The 15,642-nt window shown below is 42.7% G+C and overlaps 1 protein-coding gene across 17 annotated transcripts in view; it reads left to right on the forward strand.

Annotated features, from left to right (window-relative positions):
- Dnc (phosphodiesterase dunce) overlaps positions 1–15,642 on the forward strand; it is a 393,758-nt gene that overhangs the window by 253,233 nt on the left and 124,883 nt on the right. For 4 of the 17 annotated variants that reach the window (XM_076444505.1, XM_076444506.1, XM_076444507.1 and 1 more), the window contains one exon: positions 5,101–6,364. The exons of 11 other annotated variants lie outside the window; for them this stretch is intronic. In XM_076444505.1, coding sequence (XP_076300620.1) covers positions 5,376–6,364 — 989 coding nt within the window. In that variant the 5' untranslated portion in view covers positions 5,101–5,375. Of the gene's footprint in view, positions 1–1,812; positions 6,365–15,642 lie in introns of those variants that run through there. 2 more of the 17 variants (XM_076444504.1, XM_076444509.1) reach the window with 2 other exon arrangements.

Genomic DNA, 15,642 nt, shown 5'->3' on the forward strand with positions numbered 1-15,642 from the left:
GGGTCAGGGTCATGCTAGTCTTTCATGTTAGGCCAAGGCAAGCTGAATAGTGCTACTTCCTGGGTTATGCCTAACCCGTGTTAAATCACCTCAGGTTATCCTAAATCAATGTTCCCGCGGAGTTTCGCCAGGATGATCACGATCAAAATATTCCCTGTCACGTGGACACAATTTTAAAAAATACACACAGCGAATTCCAGAATGATCCTCAATTTCTTAACGGTTACATTCTAAGGTTTTGTGCATATAAGACAAACAATCCAATGTCAATCTTTGATCATGATTACTCTAAAATATTAAACATAGTCAGCCTGGAAACATTATCTGATCGAAGAATAGTATCCGACTGGAGCTTTGTTTTTAATTTGATAAATAATAATATAGATTGTCCCGCACTCCTGAGGCAAATCAATTTCCACGTATCTGAACGTGTTTTGACAACCAGAGCAGGATTTCAAACAATGAAATTCAATCCACATATTCAGTAATAAATCCTTTAAATCGCATTATTGCGAGATCGAACATACTGTATAATAATATCGATTTTTTTAATGGCACGTTACATGAATTCAAAAGAAAATTACGCAAGATTATTTGTTAATAATGTACCTGCATTTGTTTAGTTTCGCGCTTGTCCCTTTTTATGTAAATCTTAGATTAAGACTTCTTTTTTTTGTTATGTTTCTTTTTGTTTTTATCAGTTCTACTGTAAACGACTGTGAACATTTGTATAAAAGGACCTCGGTCCGTATATAATATTATAATAATAATATTAATAATAATTACAGCTTACTTATTACTTGCGGAGATGAAAATAATTTCTAGCGAACCTCCTCTTCGCGAAGAGCACTCATTGAATTTCATATTAACAGCTCCGTTTATCGAAATGCCGGCTGAGAGTTCTGCTAATAAATTGAGGTGCCAATTAAACACTCGCGCACTCAGGAGCTAAGTATAGCGGAGAATGAATGGCGCCTTGGTAAACGTAAAAGAGGAAATTGTCTGGCGCCGAATTAGATCGGCTAATTCGACGGGATGCGATTCGAAGGCTCGACAATGGTCCCTTTGAGAAGAACGTCGACAATGGAGGCGTCGACGTCTGCCGGCAGGAATGCCAGTTTTCCCGCTTTGAGCTCCGCCGTGCCGTCCAATTATAGCGCGGGCCCCGCGGACCATGGAAATGTATTCGTTATTATGAGACACGGACATTCAGTCTAGATTTGTCTCAGTCGAGGCGGGAGACCGGCACCCCGGGTCTCCTCTTCTAAATCCGGATACTATCGAGACCAAACACGACCTCGTTCGAGCAATTTATGACAGCGATCAATTACTGCGAACCGCCCCTAACTCTGGAAACCGATTTTTTTTTCGAATTGCCGCGATATCTCGTAAACCGATCGTTCGATTCGAACAAAACTTGCCAGATACTATTAATAGACATCTATTTATCGCCCGAACAAAGAATTACATCGCAAAATTTGATTTTTCAAAATTCCGCACCTGTCACTGTCCGCACATCAAAAACAGTAAATAATAATAACATTACGGAGCTTTTTTGAGGTTAAAAAATTATGAAAAATTAAATTAATATGACAATTTTCATAAAAGTGAATAAAAAGTTGGGGGTAATTAATTAATTTGATATAAAATTTAATATTATTTAAATATTAATATGAAAATTTATGTATCTAATATTATTTGAGGGGGTAATATTATTTATAGAAATTTTTTACATAGAATTTAGAAATATTATTAAATTATAATATGAGAATTTATATATCTAATATTATTTGGGGGGTGATATTATTTATAGAAATTTTACATAGAATTTAGAAATATCATTAAATTAATATGAAAATTTATGTATCTAATAATATTTTTATGATTTCTGGTGAGAGAAGCTAGCTATATTCATACGATTTCACAACCTTTTCGATTTTTTCATTCCGCGTGACTACAACGTCTGATGCGACCATAAACGTGAACGACTGATAAAGTGCCATAACATCGGAAGAAATCACTCATTCTGGCTAAAAAAATTGCACGGTACATCTGAAAGATCCATAAACAACGTGGCAAAGTTTTAAATCAATCCCTGTAACATTTCTCCTGGAAAAAATTCCGACCCGTCGCACTATTTTCCAACAGTCAAAATAGGCCTCTTAAGTGTCCATGCTAATTCCCGGGGCCATCAAAAGCTCCGTGGACTGGCTTGAGCAGGAAAACGGCAGTCGTAAATTTCATCTGGAAGCCGCGGGGGTGCAATGAGAAAAGGCAGGGAGAGTCTTGCTGTGGTTTTTCTACGTTTCGCGTGACGATTACGAGCGGGCCGTGCAGTTTACAGGCTGTCGGGGGTAATTCACTCGGCGGTTGGCTACAAATCCAATTACAATGTAAGCAACCGGTCGCGTCATAAACTCGTGGGGTACCGGCAAAGTGTCAAAAGTATTTTGGAGCTGGCTGGAATATAAATCTCCGCGGGACGGCCGGCGTAAATCGCTCCGGTTGCACGATTTACAAGCTGGCGTGCACGTTTTTGTTTGTACTCGGCCAGAGATGTTCTTCTCGACGCCAGAAGCGATACCGAGAACAAAACGCGCTTACTCTTTGCTCCTCCAAACATGATTAAATTTTCAGTTCTATTCCAATCATGGGACCAATGTGGATTCATTAGGCTTTAATCGAACTGGGTATCGGCATTGTCGAGCACGCAGGTTCCATACATAAATAAACACAGCGATGGCAAACGCAATTTTGCTAGGTCCAGATCGATAGCGAAATCATTTCCCTCTGTCCCGAGTTTCATTTTCTCAATGAATTTCGATCAATTTTGCAAACGGGGCGGTGCAGCCACGTCAAACTCGCTATAGATTCGAAACGACCCGATTAACAAACCGATTGTTAGCTTTTCGAACGGCGCGATCGATCGAACGCGTAACGGGCCCCACTGGTAATCGACAGCTTTAAATGAAAGGAAAATGTTTTCCGCCGAGCCCCTCAGGCATACTTTCGCTCCGGACAACACGTTCCGCTCGCCGACTTTCGTATTTAGCATAACGCTGGACGCTCGTCAATTACGAATGAAATGAAACGATGCAACTTGCGAGCGTCCCTCGTGGCCACAGCGCTCGCAAATTGCTTGTGTTCCGCCGAAGGAAATTTTAAAGGGTTGTGTTTGCTTCGTGAATTTACCAGACAACAATGCAACGCTATCAGAGCGAAATTTATTCATGAAACAACATAATTCTATTAGTAATCGCCCGACTGCGGTTTTTATGCGATCGCGATAAAAATGAGAAAAAGATTTCAAAAATGTCATGCAATTACAACCATTGAATCGAAGTCTTGCAATTAATACAGACAATTTTTATTCCGCGTCATGAACTGATTCATGATTTACAATATTTCCGATTGTCGAAATTCGCGAAATTGCGAAATTTGTTACCGCGAAAATTCAATTCCGCTGATTCCTCCCGAGGAGTGCTGGGAATCGAATAAATCCAGGCGGGACACGGTCCATCAAGAGTCGGCGAGCTGCAACTAGCGACCGTGTCCGACAAGCTGCTAGTTTAAAATTTAATCCCGCAAATTCGAAAACTCCGAGCCGGCTGGGTTTGCTGAAAATTGCCCTTTTCTCGCGATGCTTCCGAGCCCCGGGGCGCGGAAACGTTTTGTTCCCCGTGGAACCTCAATTACCAGCCGCGTCGAGGGGACGCTTATAATTTCGCGGGGCAGAAACGGCGCGGTAAAAATATGCAAATGGCACACGCATCGAGACGGATTAATTAATCACGTTGCCCGAGGCCATTAATTAATGACTGTGGTCGTATCTGCGTAACAGATTCTCGAGGAGGAAACGGATCACCGAACCGGATTAAATATTTTATAACAATATAGTCTCGGGAATAAATTAATTCCGGCGTCCGAGTTGCGTCGAGGCGTTGGAAACGTTCCAGTTCCATTTAAACCGTGAAAAATTGCCGGACGTGGATCTTCGACCGGGGATCCGATCGTTTTCGCATCAGTCGTCGATCCAATCGTCGTTAGTATCGATCCCGGCGGATATTCTCGCAGACCAGTTAACGCGATTACGACAGTCCTACGCCGACAATCGAATCTCCCTCGGAACGGTCCGACCCGGAGCGTCTAATAGTCCGGGGAATTGATTTCGTGTTTAAAATTGCAACAAATCTAGCCGGTGATCCTGTTACTCTAACGAGTCTGCTGTCCTAATCGTCTTACACGGTTTCACTGCCCGCGCCTGAGTCACCGGTGTACTTTTATCTCTTCGTACCCTTCGAGAAGAATTTTTAGGTCTGTGCGAATTTGTTGGATTCAACAGTAACCAGAAATGTTTACCTTTTTCCTATGCAATCCAGTAGATTTGAGCGAGCATATATGAAAAATCCAAGTTTCGATCCTAGGAGATCAATGCTTCAAAAGCTATAAGTAGAATACAGATGTTCATGCATTTATGAAAAAATTGGTTGGACGAAATATAAAACAGTAAAAGATTTTAGAAATTCAAGAATGTTGTATTGTTGCTTTTAATGTAACAAAGTAATTGAGGGATGAAATCAATTTTGATATTATTCCTGCTTCCCACAATCATTGCAAAACATTTGTATGTTGCATAAATAAATTCATAGGTTTATATTCTGAGGAACGAATAGTTATTCCCAGTCAGTTCCTGAAGATAGGCCACACGAAACTCGGTTGAACCCTGAGGAAATCGGAAATTGGTTGGACGAAATATAAAACAGTAAAAGATTTTAGAAATTCAAGAATGTTGTAATGTTGCTTTTAATGTAACAAAGTCATTGAGGGAAGAAATCAATTTCGATATTATTCCTGCTTCCCACAATCATTGCAAAACATTTTTATGTTGCATAAATAAATTTATAGGTTTATTCTGAGGAAGTTATTCCCAGTCAGTTCCTGAAGATAGGCTACACGAAACTCGGTTGAACCCGAGGAAATCCGTTTAAGTCGTATATCTCCGCGCGTCCTTCCACTCAATCAACGGTGATCAAAGGTACTCCAAAGCGTTCGCACAATGCCCCGAAGCCCACGAACCGAACCTAGCGTTAACTCTTTCAGCTAGGACACGTCCCCTCGAGTACGCCGGCTAGCATAACAGTTTCTGCAGGGCCGGGAGAGGGTCGGAGTGTACGAGGAGATCTGATCCTCACTCGGATGATTCCGGCAATCCGGGAGGAATCAGGATTCGATTATCCTCGGCAGACGGTGTGGCAAGACCCGGGTAAGAAGGGGCTGGCGTAAGCCACAATCCTCTTTCAAAATCCTCGAAAGCCTATATCTCCCGGCGAAGGAGATCCGCGAAGGAATTCCCAGGACTATCCAGCTAGCAGAAGATGGACGATGACGAGACTGACGAGAAGAGGGAGTCAGTGACGTTGGTGAGCAAGGTGTCCCATCAGCAATCGAGAACTCTGATGGCGTCGTCTAGGTTCTCCAGGTTGGAGGGTCGTAAGAAAAACTCCGAGGAGTCCGACACCATGGAGTACGCTTCCGAGAACGAGATGGAGAACATCCCTAAGGACGAAGAGACTCCTGAGCCCATAGTTACTGACGAGAAGGGTATCAGGATATCAGGACACGACCGTCATTCGCTGGACGTTCCTGAGGAAGCGGAATCATTGCTGATGAATCGTCATTTGATGAGGACCAACTTGAGTGTCAGGGAAGAAGTGACCAGGTTCTCTGGCACCCGCATCGGCCTATTCAACAGGAGTCCTCAATCGTCTTCTAGTCAGGAGGAGTACGAGCCTGAAGTGAAAAGCCTGATCAAACTTCAGAAACCCGGTAGGCCTCAGCTGCTGACAGCTACCACAGGTGGTCAGATGACTGCCAGGTCAATGGAGAGCCTGAGGACCTCCAAGAACTTCCTCAGCGCCGACGAACGCTACAGCGAGGACTCGAAATCTCTAGAGTCCTTGTCCACGAGTTCCGAAACCCACATGACCACCTCCAAAAGTCAATACAGAAGCTTCCTCACGTCCTCGTCCAAGGACGTTAGGAAGATCATCACTACGGAGTCGAAGAGCAGCGACAATCTTCACAGAGAAGAGAGCCTAAACGCCGAAGTCCGAAGAGGATTGTTCGCCAACATGGGCCTCGACAGAAAGCTACCCCAACACCTGAGCCTGCCACCACCGTCCAACGTGTTCTCACTGACCAGTCCAGGTGGCAGCGACAGGAAGATCACTATACTGAGCCCCCACTCGCCGGTACAGTCTTCCGAGTTCCAGTTCGGGGTAACGATGCTCCGGACCAGACGCAAGAAGGCGTACGTTCTGCCGAGGTTGGTGTTGAACAGAAGCGATTCCGAGGTGTTCTATGAGTGAGTAGTTAACTGATAGAGTTATCCAGAATAATTGGTGTTGGTGTCCGAACTCTCCGGTGCTCCCTGGAATTTAGCTCTTCCCCGATCGCCATGTTCTTCCATGTCCATTTTAGGAAACATCGCGTGCTGATCACCTGGCCATTCTAACAGAAGGTACGATCGTCCCATTGTTTTATCAGAGGCAGGGAAGCTTTTTCTGATTTGTTCGACTTGTCTGAACAGTCATAGGATATTCTACTTGTCCGAGAAATCATCTGCAATTCTACAAGGTGACAAGAAATAACGGAGTTAAACATTTCTTATTACAATTCTGTCTAGGTCCATGTTATGGTTGTTATTATTTGGTTTTTCAAAATTCGTCGATTTGACAGAATTATAATAAGAAATGATTAACTCCGTTATTTCTTGTCACCATGTACTGGTCAGGGTAACTTCCACTCGCTCGCGGAGTCAGCCGGAACGGAAATCCTACACAGTACTGCAATAATTTTTGAAATGTTGGTCGAGTCGAGAAGTTAAATCGAACGCGGTACGTGCTCGCGAGCCCGTTGATTTTGCTGCACGATTTCTCGTGGGTAAATAACGGAGGATCCGGGGTTTTAATAAAATATATTGAAACCCCGGCCTTTATTGTGTATATACTCGAGCCAAGCGTGAATGAGGCTACAAATGAACCGGTACTAGCGAAAGAACAGTTTCCTCAATTTACCGACACAAAGGCTCTCTCGTGTAGTTGAAACTCTTTTGTACCTCTGTCAAAAGGATTCAGCTGTTTATTGTTTTAACGAGTGGATCCTCTTGAACCGGTAATAATCGCACTTTCGAAATGGAAATTTCGCGACGACCACGTAAAGTTAGTGTACTTTCTTTGAAGCTCGATGATTTATTCAAGAGTTCACAGTCTGCTTTTTAAATAATTCATAAATCCGGGATCTGCATTATTGACGTGTCTCGTCCGTTACGACGCGGTGGAGAAAATCTCGTCCTGTTAATCAATCATGTGCATTCTAGTTAGAACATTTATCGACCGGTGCGGGTGAGCCTGCATCTTTTCGGAACGAGGATTCTCAGTGTCACAGTATGATATCGACGATATCGTACTCGAGCTCTGAACACAATTTCACGCCTGTCGTCAGATTACATATAGATTTTTCCACTTGTCCGACCAGCATGAGATAATTCCACTTGTCAGAGCAGAAACAGATAATTCCTCTTGGACCAGAGGGTATGTGTGTGTGTGTGTGTCTGCCAGTTCCATTATTCTTATCACTGACCAAACTCAGTCTGCCCAAGGATGAGGTCATTCCATTTGTCTGCTCCGTCAAGGATACTTCCACTGGACTGGAAAAGCATAGATTACTTCACTCGTTAATCAGACAGAGTCTGATCTATTTGATTTTTCTGCTATTGTCATTATGTGAGTGACACCAATTTAATTTGCTCGACCAATGATAGAGCGATACCACTAGTCTGATCGAGTGTATTGCAGTTCTACTTGTCTGGCCAGGCAGATATAATTCTACTTGCCTGGTGAAATCTCCTTTTCTAATTAGAGCTAGGGTAATTACTAGACTGCGGATCTTTATGCATTTATGAAGAAATTAGTTGGGTGAAATGTAAAATAGTAATAGATTCGAAAAATTCAAGAATATCGTAACGTAACAAAGTCATTAAGGGATGAAGTCAATTTTTATTTTATTCCTGCTGCCCACAATCAATGCAGAATATTTTTATTTTGCATAAAGATTCGCAGTCTAGTAATTACTCTCATCTGACTATTTGTGGGGCCGCCGCACTATGGGCCAAACCGACGAAATCTGTGTCAAAATCAAAGAACTTTCGATAGAAATGAGATAGAGCGATGAAATTTTTTCAAATGAAAGCTGAAACTTTGCAGAATATGGGATAAATATGGAGATTGTGGTACGAACGTTTTTTAACCTTGAGAGAATTCGTTAAACTTGCACAATTTCAAGAAAATTGTGGTTTTTCCAATACCACGCGCAGAAAATTTTTTTTTTAACGTGCGACACATCATTCCTAGTATATTTTCTCACGCTGATTTCAAATCTCGTTTCAAAAGTTATCTACGACCTCAGGATTTTGCAAGAAATCGATTTTTGTGAACACAACTTATATGAAATCATTTTTTCGTTGAAATGATTTGGTAACCCGCTAGTTTGAAGGAATATTGTATTCTCATATATAAAACACATTAGAAATAATCATAATGAAGTATTTGAACGTTTACTTAAAATCAGCGTGAAAAAATCTACGGGAAATGATGTGTCGCATGTTGAAAAAAATTTTTTTCCGCGCGTAGTATTGGGAAAATCACAATTTTCTTGAAATTGTGCAAGTTTAACGAATTCTTTCAAGGTTAAAAAACGTTCGTACCACAATCTCCATAATTATCTCATATTCTGCAAAGTTTCAGCTTTCATTTGAAAAAAATTTCATCGCTCTATCTCATTTCTATCGAAAGTTCTTTGATTTTGACACAGAATTCACCGGTTTTACCCACTGTGCGCCGTTCCACTTGTCTGACAATTTCCATGGTAGTTCCACTTGCCGGATCCATGGCAGTGTCGTTTCCCTGCATGAATAATGTCACTTAAAGTACCATGCGCAGGGCGGCAGGGATGTTCACAGGTAGTTTCCGAGCAAGTACACGACTATAGTACTAGTTCGATCACAACAGATCTATTACAACACGAAACTAGACAGGACGGTTGCATCTGTCTCGACACAGATTTATTCTACATGCGTCGACCACGTAATTCGATACAGGAGAGGGCGTGCAACAATTAAATGAATTATTATTTGCCGGAGCGCGGTCGATGAAAATTTTAATTACGGGACACCGGGGAGTGAACGTGATTATCCGAGCATTCGCTGCACGAATAATGTTGCACGGAAGAATCGAGGAAAGTAATTAAGTCCGAGCATTGTCGTAAATCCTGCACGACTCCGGATGCAATTAATTCGCGCTGATTCCTCGCGAATTCCATCCTCGAAATCTGCGTCACGGGTTTGTTAAGCATATCCCATTGATCGGCTCGTTTTGCAGAGATCTCTGCGTGTTATCCGATGACATTTTCGAAAGGACGTGCAGGACAAAGGGGCACCGATAAAACGCTATTGCATATTCACGTACGGTGTATTATGGTTGTACGCTGCGGAGATAAGGGAAATGTGTTTCGTTCGGCGCGGTTAGGACAAACCGTTCTCGAGATTCGAGGTCTCGAAGTCGAGGCTGGGAACGCGGAAACGTCGCGACCCCAGTCTGACCTGAAAGTGCGCATAAGTAGTAATGATAGTAATAGTGAAACAGAAAGTAGTAAAAAGTCGCTGACTCATTCACCGTCCGATGGGTCAATAGGTGAGAGCGTGAGAATCGAGCACACGAGTGAAACGGAGATATCGGAGCAGTGAACGTTAGGGTTCTATTCAGCGGTCGGTTACTCGGCAATGCGACGTCGTATGGAAATTAATCAAAGCGCATTTCAAAGAGGAGATTTCACTCTATCCAACGACCCGACGAACAATTCGATTACACGAGAAGCATGACCAACACGCACGCAGTTTTCAGCGACGCATTTCCAGCGTGTGCCTGTTTCGAATAATTTCCCCACACAACGAGCACGTAGCGCAAAACAAGCGCGTCATTAAAATCTCATGTATGTATTTTTTTTTAGTTCTCTTTCACCAAGGCAAAAATATCTTGCCCCTGATACTTCGGAGTTCGTGCCACCGGCGAATAATTACGAAGCTTTTAAATCGCGTTAATCGAAGGGGGAAATGGAGCGTGTACCTCTCTCTCGCGGTACTTTCTAATAAAATTTCGGAATCGCGAGGAGTCCTGAGGGTAATTATGAAATTGAACGCGACGTTCCGTTATCGCGACGCGATTTCCTCGGGTACCGTTAATTTCCAGCAACACGAAACGCCGAGCAGAGAGTGGCCTGAACAAACCGCGTTCCCATGGCCGTCGGTTTTCCCTGGCGATCGATTCGACGTGCACCTACGTTCCAGTCGGTAATGAGCTTTCGTCGCGTTCGTTCGCGAACCTGCCAGTAGAATTAATATCCTTCGGGTGGGAAACTCTCTCCCCGCCCGGTGCGATTGTTAATTAACGCGTTCGATTCCCCGGCAAACAAAAGGCGTAGTCCGCGCTTCACACGAAAATAGATGTTTCGACGAATTTTTTCCCGCTCATTTTCACTTGTACGTACATTATACTCGGAGGCTGATCAATATCGGTAGAAAATACATTGTAGCGTATCGTTAATTATAAACCCGTCTCTCCGAGGAGACGGAACACTCGCTTTGACATTCAGGAATTGGCTGAATGATCAACTATTCTCGTAGTCTCTCCGCCGGGAATCCTTTGATCTATTTTTCTGTCGCGATCACACAATGTATATATTCGGAAGTTCTCGCGATCAAAGGTCAGGGATCAAAAGACCCGGAAAATTCGCGTCGATCTCGCGCGGCTCCCGACCTTTCGTTTCGAGACACAGTGATGTCTAAAGTATTCGTACACCTTTCACAAACGAATAACTTTTTCAAAATGGGACACAACTTCAGTTGTTTTTTAGACGACAGAAGCATTGGTTTTCTAGCTACTGTGTAAATAATTTTTAAAAAAATTGTTATTGGTCGCAATTGCGAAGTAAGATGTAAGAATCTTTGAGTTTAGGCTTCGCTAGGATGCTTACAATTTTTGCTTACAATTTTCAAACACAATTATATTTCATAATACACATATCTCGTGTTTGCGCGAACGGAGTTCGGTTCGAAAATACGCTCCGGACTCGCGCAGTCTTTCACACGCCTCGTGTAACACGCAGTCCATTCCTGACCGTTTGCCAAAACCGACGAATCCGTTCGCGTGCAAGCTTCCGGCCACTTGAAACTCTCGATCGAGACGTTTCTCCGATCGATTCGGAACCGTTCCATTCAACAACGTGTTTGCCTTTCGTGGGATTCCCGTTCACACGACTCCGCTGCAGTCGGTATCGCTTACGGGGCCGGATAATTCACTTTTAATTGGTACACGCCGCGTTTGCCGATCATTCCGACCTCTCACGTCTGTGATTCGAAGCCGGAGAAACATTTTCGCCAAAGGGCACTTCCGATCCGTAAAATAAGCTCATTTGGCAAATCAATTTGACATATTACAAACTAAATCACGGCATTGCTTATATGATTCTGAGCGTTAAATATTGTTTACTAGATGCTCGCGGCTTTCCGCAGCTAGGTTGTTATAGCAGACAGAAAACGCGCACGGATCAGCTCCGAACTAGCCGATTATTTACAACCACCGCGTTCCGACAACTTCAACCCCGACAGATGGACAACACGTGCGACAGACCCACCGACTCAGATCGATGGAATCTTACATACATACATACAGACTTTTTTATTGTATATACATACGAGACGGTTAGTTAATGTCGATAATGCAAACAGACGTCGATAATGCAAATTTCTATTGAAATATTGATTAAAAGCTGCGACGTTCTATTGAAATATTGATTAAAAGCTACGACATTCGTTTTCTTGTTGCATTGAAATATGATTCTAAAAGCACTTTTAGTTTTTCCCGAATTTTCCGTGATACTTTTCCAATTTCTCTTATCCTATAACCTAGTTCGGACTCATACGAACATTTAAAAAAAAAAGAATTAGCCAAATCGGTCCAGCCATTCTCAAGTGATGCGCTTACCAACGAACAGCATTTGATTTTTATTTATATAGATATAGATGAACGGAAATTAATCTAGAAATATTCTCCAGGTTTCAATAAACAAGTGCGAGAGACCTAGTTTCACTTTTCAATGAATAATTAAACTTTCCACGGGGTGCGTTCGCTTCCGCAAACCAGGTTTAATGAATTCTGGTGCCCCTTGAACGAGTTACTGCTAATTGGCTCAGGAGAATGAACGCGAAGTTGTTATATGGATAAAAACCATTACAAAAATGATTTGACAAGTGAAACAATACTAGACCTAAACATTAGACTATAGAAATGTTCTCACCGCTGGAATAAGAAATTTGAGGAACCTCGTTGTACCTATCCAATGAATAATTAAACTTGCTACAGGGTTCGACCGTGTCGTATAGTATTCGTTTAACGATTGTATGCGGAATGGCTGGAGGGTATGAGCACGCAGCGCTAAGTACGGGATTACCGGGGCTTCCGTTAGTATTGTTGGATGTTTTTGGGGTGAGTCAGGACCTCGAGTTTCAACAGGAAATGGGCCAAAATCCATGTAGACCGTCGGAAACCGATATCGCCAGTCGATCATCGTGCAGTTACGATACTCGAGCGAACATGCTCAACAAACAGCGCTGTCTAATCAAATTATCCGAAACGGCCCCGGCTGTATTTCGCCTGCATCGCGTCGATTACACGTTACAGACCTGTTTGCCGGACTAATTACACCCATTCGAGAACCTGCCCACCGGAACGAATGAACTTCTGTCCAAGACACTCGCTGCTACAAAGCGGATTCTATCGAAAGTCTGATAAAACTTTCTTTTCAAATTGTTCGCTACCCTGGCAGAAATCAGATTTCTGAAACCATCTCAGTATTATCACTGGACTGCGGATCGTTATGCATTTACAAATAAAATTGAGAAGATGAAATTCAAACTTGTTGAAATATTTTAAAAATTGCAGATGTCAATATATGATTTCCGCTCTATTAAAATCATTAAGGGAAGAAATAACATTCAATTTCCTGCAAACAATTTTTATTTTGCATAAAGATCCGCAGTCTAATTATCACTTAATTGATGTGTATGGACCAAGTATACAAATGTTTTTAAAATTACCGTTTTATACGGACTTGAGAATTATTCGAGTGGCGCCAGCTTTGGTCGAGACTCGCACTAGAATATTGATGATTTTATGTCGCTTGATCGACAGTGGATAAGTTTGTGCTGGGAGAATTTCTTTACCGTCTAGGAATATCACTAGATCCCGGGGAAACTGTTTACTGTTGTGGCAGGACCGTCCGCGTGTGGGATCAATAATTTCACCGATGCACAGTCGTTTCCATTCGCGAGCTGTCAGTCGGAACGTGCAATTCTGACTCGACCATCTGCTTCAGTTCTCTTCGATGTAAACTAAACGGCCCGAATCCATTTCTGTCAGTTGCAAACCGGCGTTGCTGGCTTCAACACGTTTCCGCTCGCTACAGCCGACCTCGGTCAGCTTCACTTCGATTCAAGTGATTCGATTTGTTCCGGACTAGTTCGTTTCGGAGCTGATAAATTTATACGATTCTTTTTCCATGGAATTGTTTGGCGTCGGTTTTTGTCCCTTTGTTGGCGATTGGAAACCGGAAAACAGCTTGAGGCTATTTAATCGAATTATGAAATTATATTGAATTTAGGGAATTTCGTACTTTTTGGGGATTTTTAACATCCGGCAGTATAGTGATAATTTCGAAAATGATTTTAGAGAAAGTACACGTGGCGCCATCCACGGAGAAACGGCTAAGCTAGAGGTGAATCAGTTTCCTAGCGGGATCTTGGGATGGCGACACCAGGAACTCCCGCGATCAATAAACTACCCTGCCACAGACGAGATGTAGGAATAGACCTGACATCTTATGGGACTTGGTGTCCACAGGAATCTGTAGTACCGATACCTTAAAATGCCACTGATAGCAATAATTTTCTTTACATTATATCCATAATTTTCTATTAAACCTTGCTATAATTTTGTGCCCCTAGAAATAATAATAATATATCTTCTTAATTCTATAGAGGTGTTGACACTAAATGATAATAGGACTCGATGGGAGTCACTTCGAGGCGTTAGACCCCTATTAGACTAGGCCACTGGTGGCGCAACTTGGTGACTCCACCGAATTGAAGAGCTTTTATGAATCGGTATCAGGTGGTACCACCAAGCGTTCATACCCGCTAAAAAAGAAAGGGTAAAAGTGACATCATCACTAAATACTTCTCAATTTCAAAAATTAAATCTTCGGTATTAATTTTTCTATCAATTAGTTGTGCACCAATACCGACGGACACCAGAATACATTGGGTGTCAGGTCACCGACGAGATACTATTAAAGACTGCCCAGCCCCTGTGCTATTCAGCGGGACTAGTAAGCGTGCGCGACCAAGCGCGAGGATAACGTGGAATTTACAGTGATCTGAAATACCACATCGCTAAAAGTTCTACCACCGACGAGAAACTCGTCAAGTAGAAGAAGAATGATATAGTATAGAATGCTCACATTACCCATTCTGTAATGGCCTTATAATACTATCACCGACGAAATACTATCCCGTCTCTTTACCTAAATAGAACCAGACGATATATGACATTGTTCACGCCCGGGCGAACCAGCTTGAATGATACATATATTTTGTTATGAAGGAGGGTGAATGTGAAAAATGTTACGGAAGACAATAGGTATAGGAATAGAATTTATTGAAAATCAACATATTCATTAAATGTGCAGCTATTAGCTCGATATTGTCCTTTATTCATAAGAGACTAGAAGGTTTTACAAATAAAGGATAATACCGATTGCCCAGGTCTCACCACGAGGAGGTTGCTGCACAAGAGACCCGAAAGGGAGTCAGAACGAATGCAATATTCCTTCTGGCTTCCTTTCTTACAACGACAGACTTAATACTAAATTACGCAAGTATGTCGAGTAATTATCGCGGGGCAAGAGGTGTGAACCGGAGAAGAAGTATCCGATCCACGGGGGATTAAAGGCAAATTAGGCAGAAGGCTCTGATTCTTTCAAAGTAAGAAAAAAGAGCGAACCAGAGCAGAAGGCTCTAGTTCGAAGGTGACGCGGCGCGTACAATGCTTGCAGTGCAGCTCCGGTCAGAGCCGATACCCGACGTGTCCTCACCAAGAGGAATGGACAGTGAGAAGTGTTCAAACGTAGAACCATCTCTCTGCCAACTACCTGCCACCAGGCAACGCAATGCATTGAGATGACGTGGGTAGGATGACGAACAGAGAATTTCTCTGCCAACTACCTGCCACCAGGCAACGCAAAGCGTTGAGGTGACTCGGGTAGGATTACGAACAGAGAGAATGGCAATACGAGTGAACAGGTCTCAATGAACCACCCCTCTCAATGTATCGACGCCGAATACCGGCTTCAACCGGTCTAGTACATACAAGCAAGGTCCGACACAGCAGAGGGCTGTGTCGGAGTCAAAAATACGAGTCGAGTAAAGTGACGTTACGGCAATAATTACTCGACATATTTAGAACGACGATA

The sequence above is a fragment of the Lasioglossum baleicum genome, chromosome 20 (assembly GCF_051020765.1).
Source record: "Lasioglossum baleicum chromosome 20, iyLasBale1, whole genome shotgun sequence".
Classification (NCBI taxonomy): Eukaryota; Metazoa; Arthropoda; class Insecta; order Hymenoptera; family Halictidae; genus Lasioglossum; species Lasioglossum baleicum.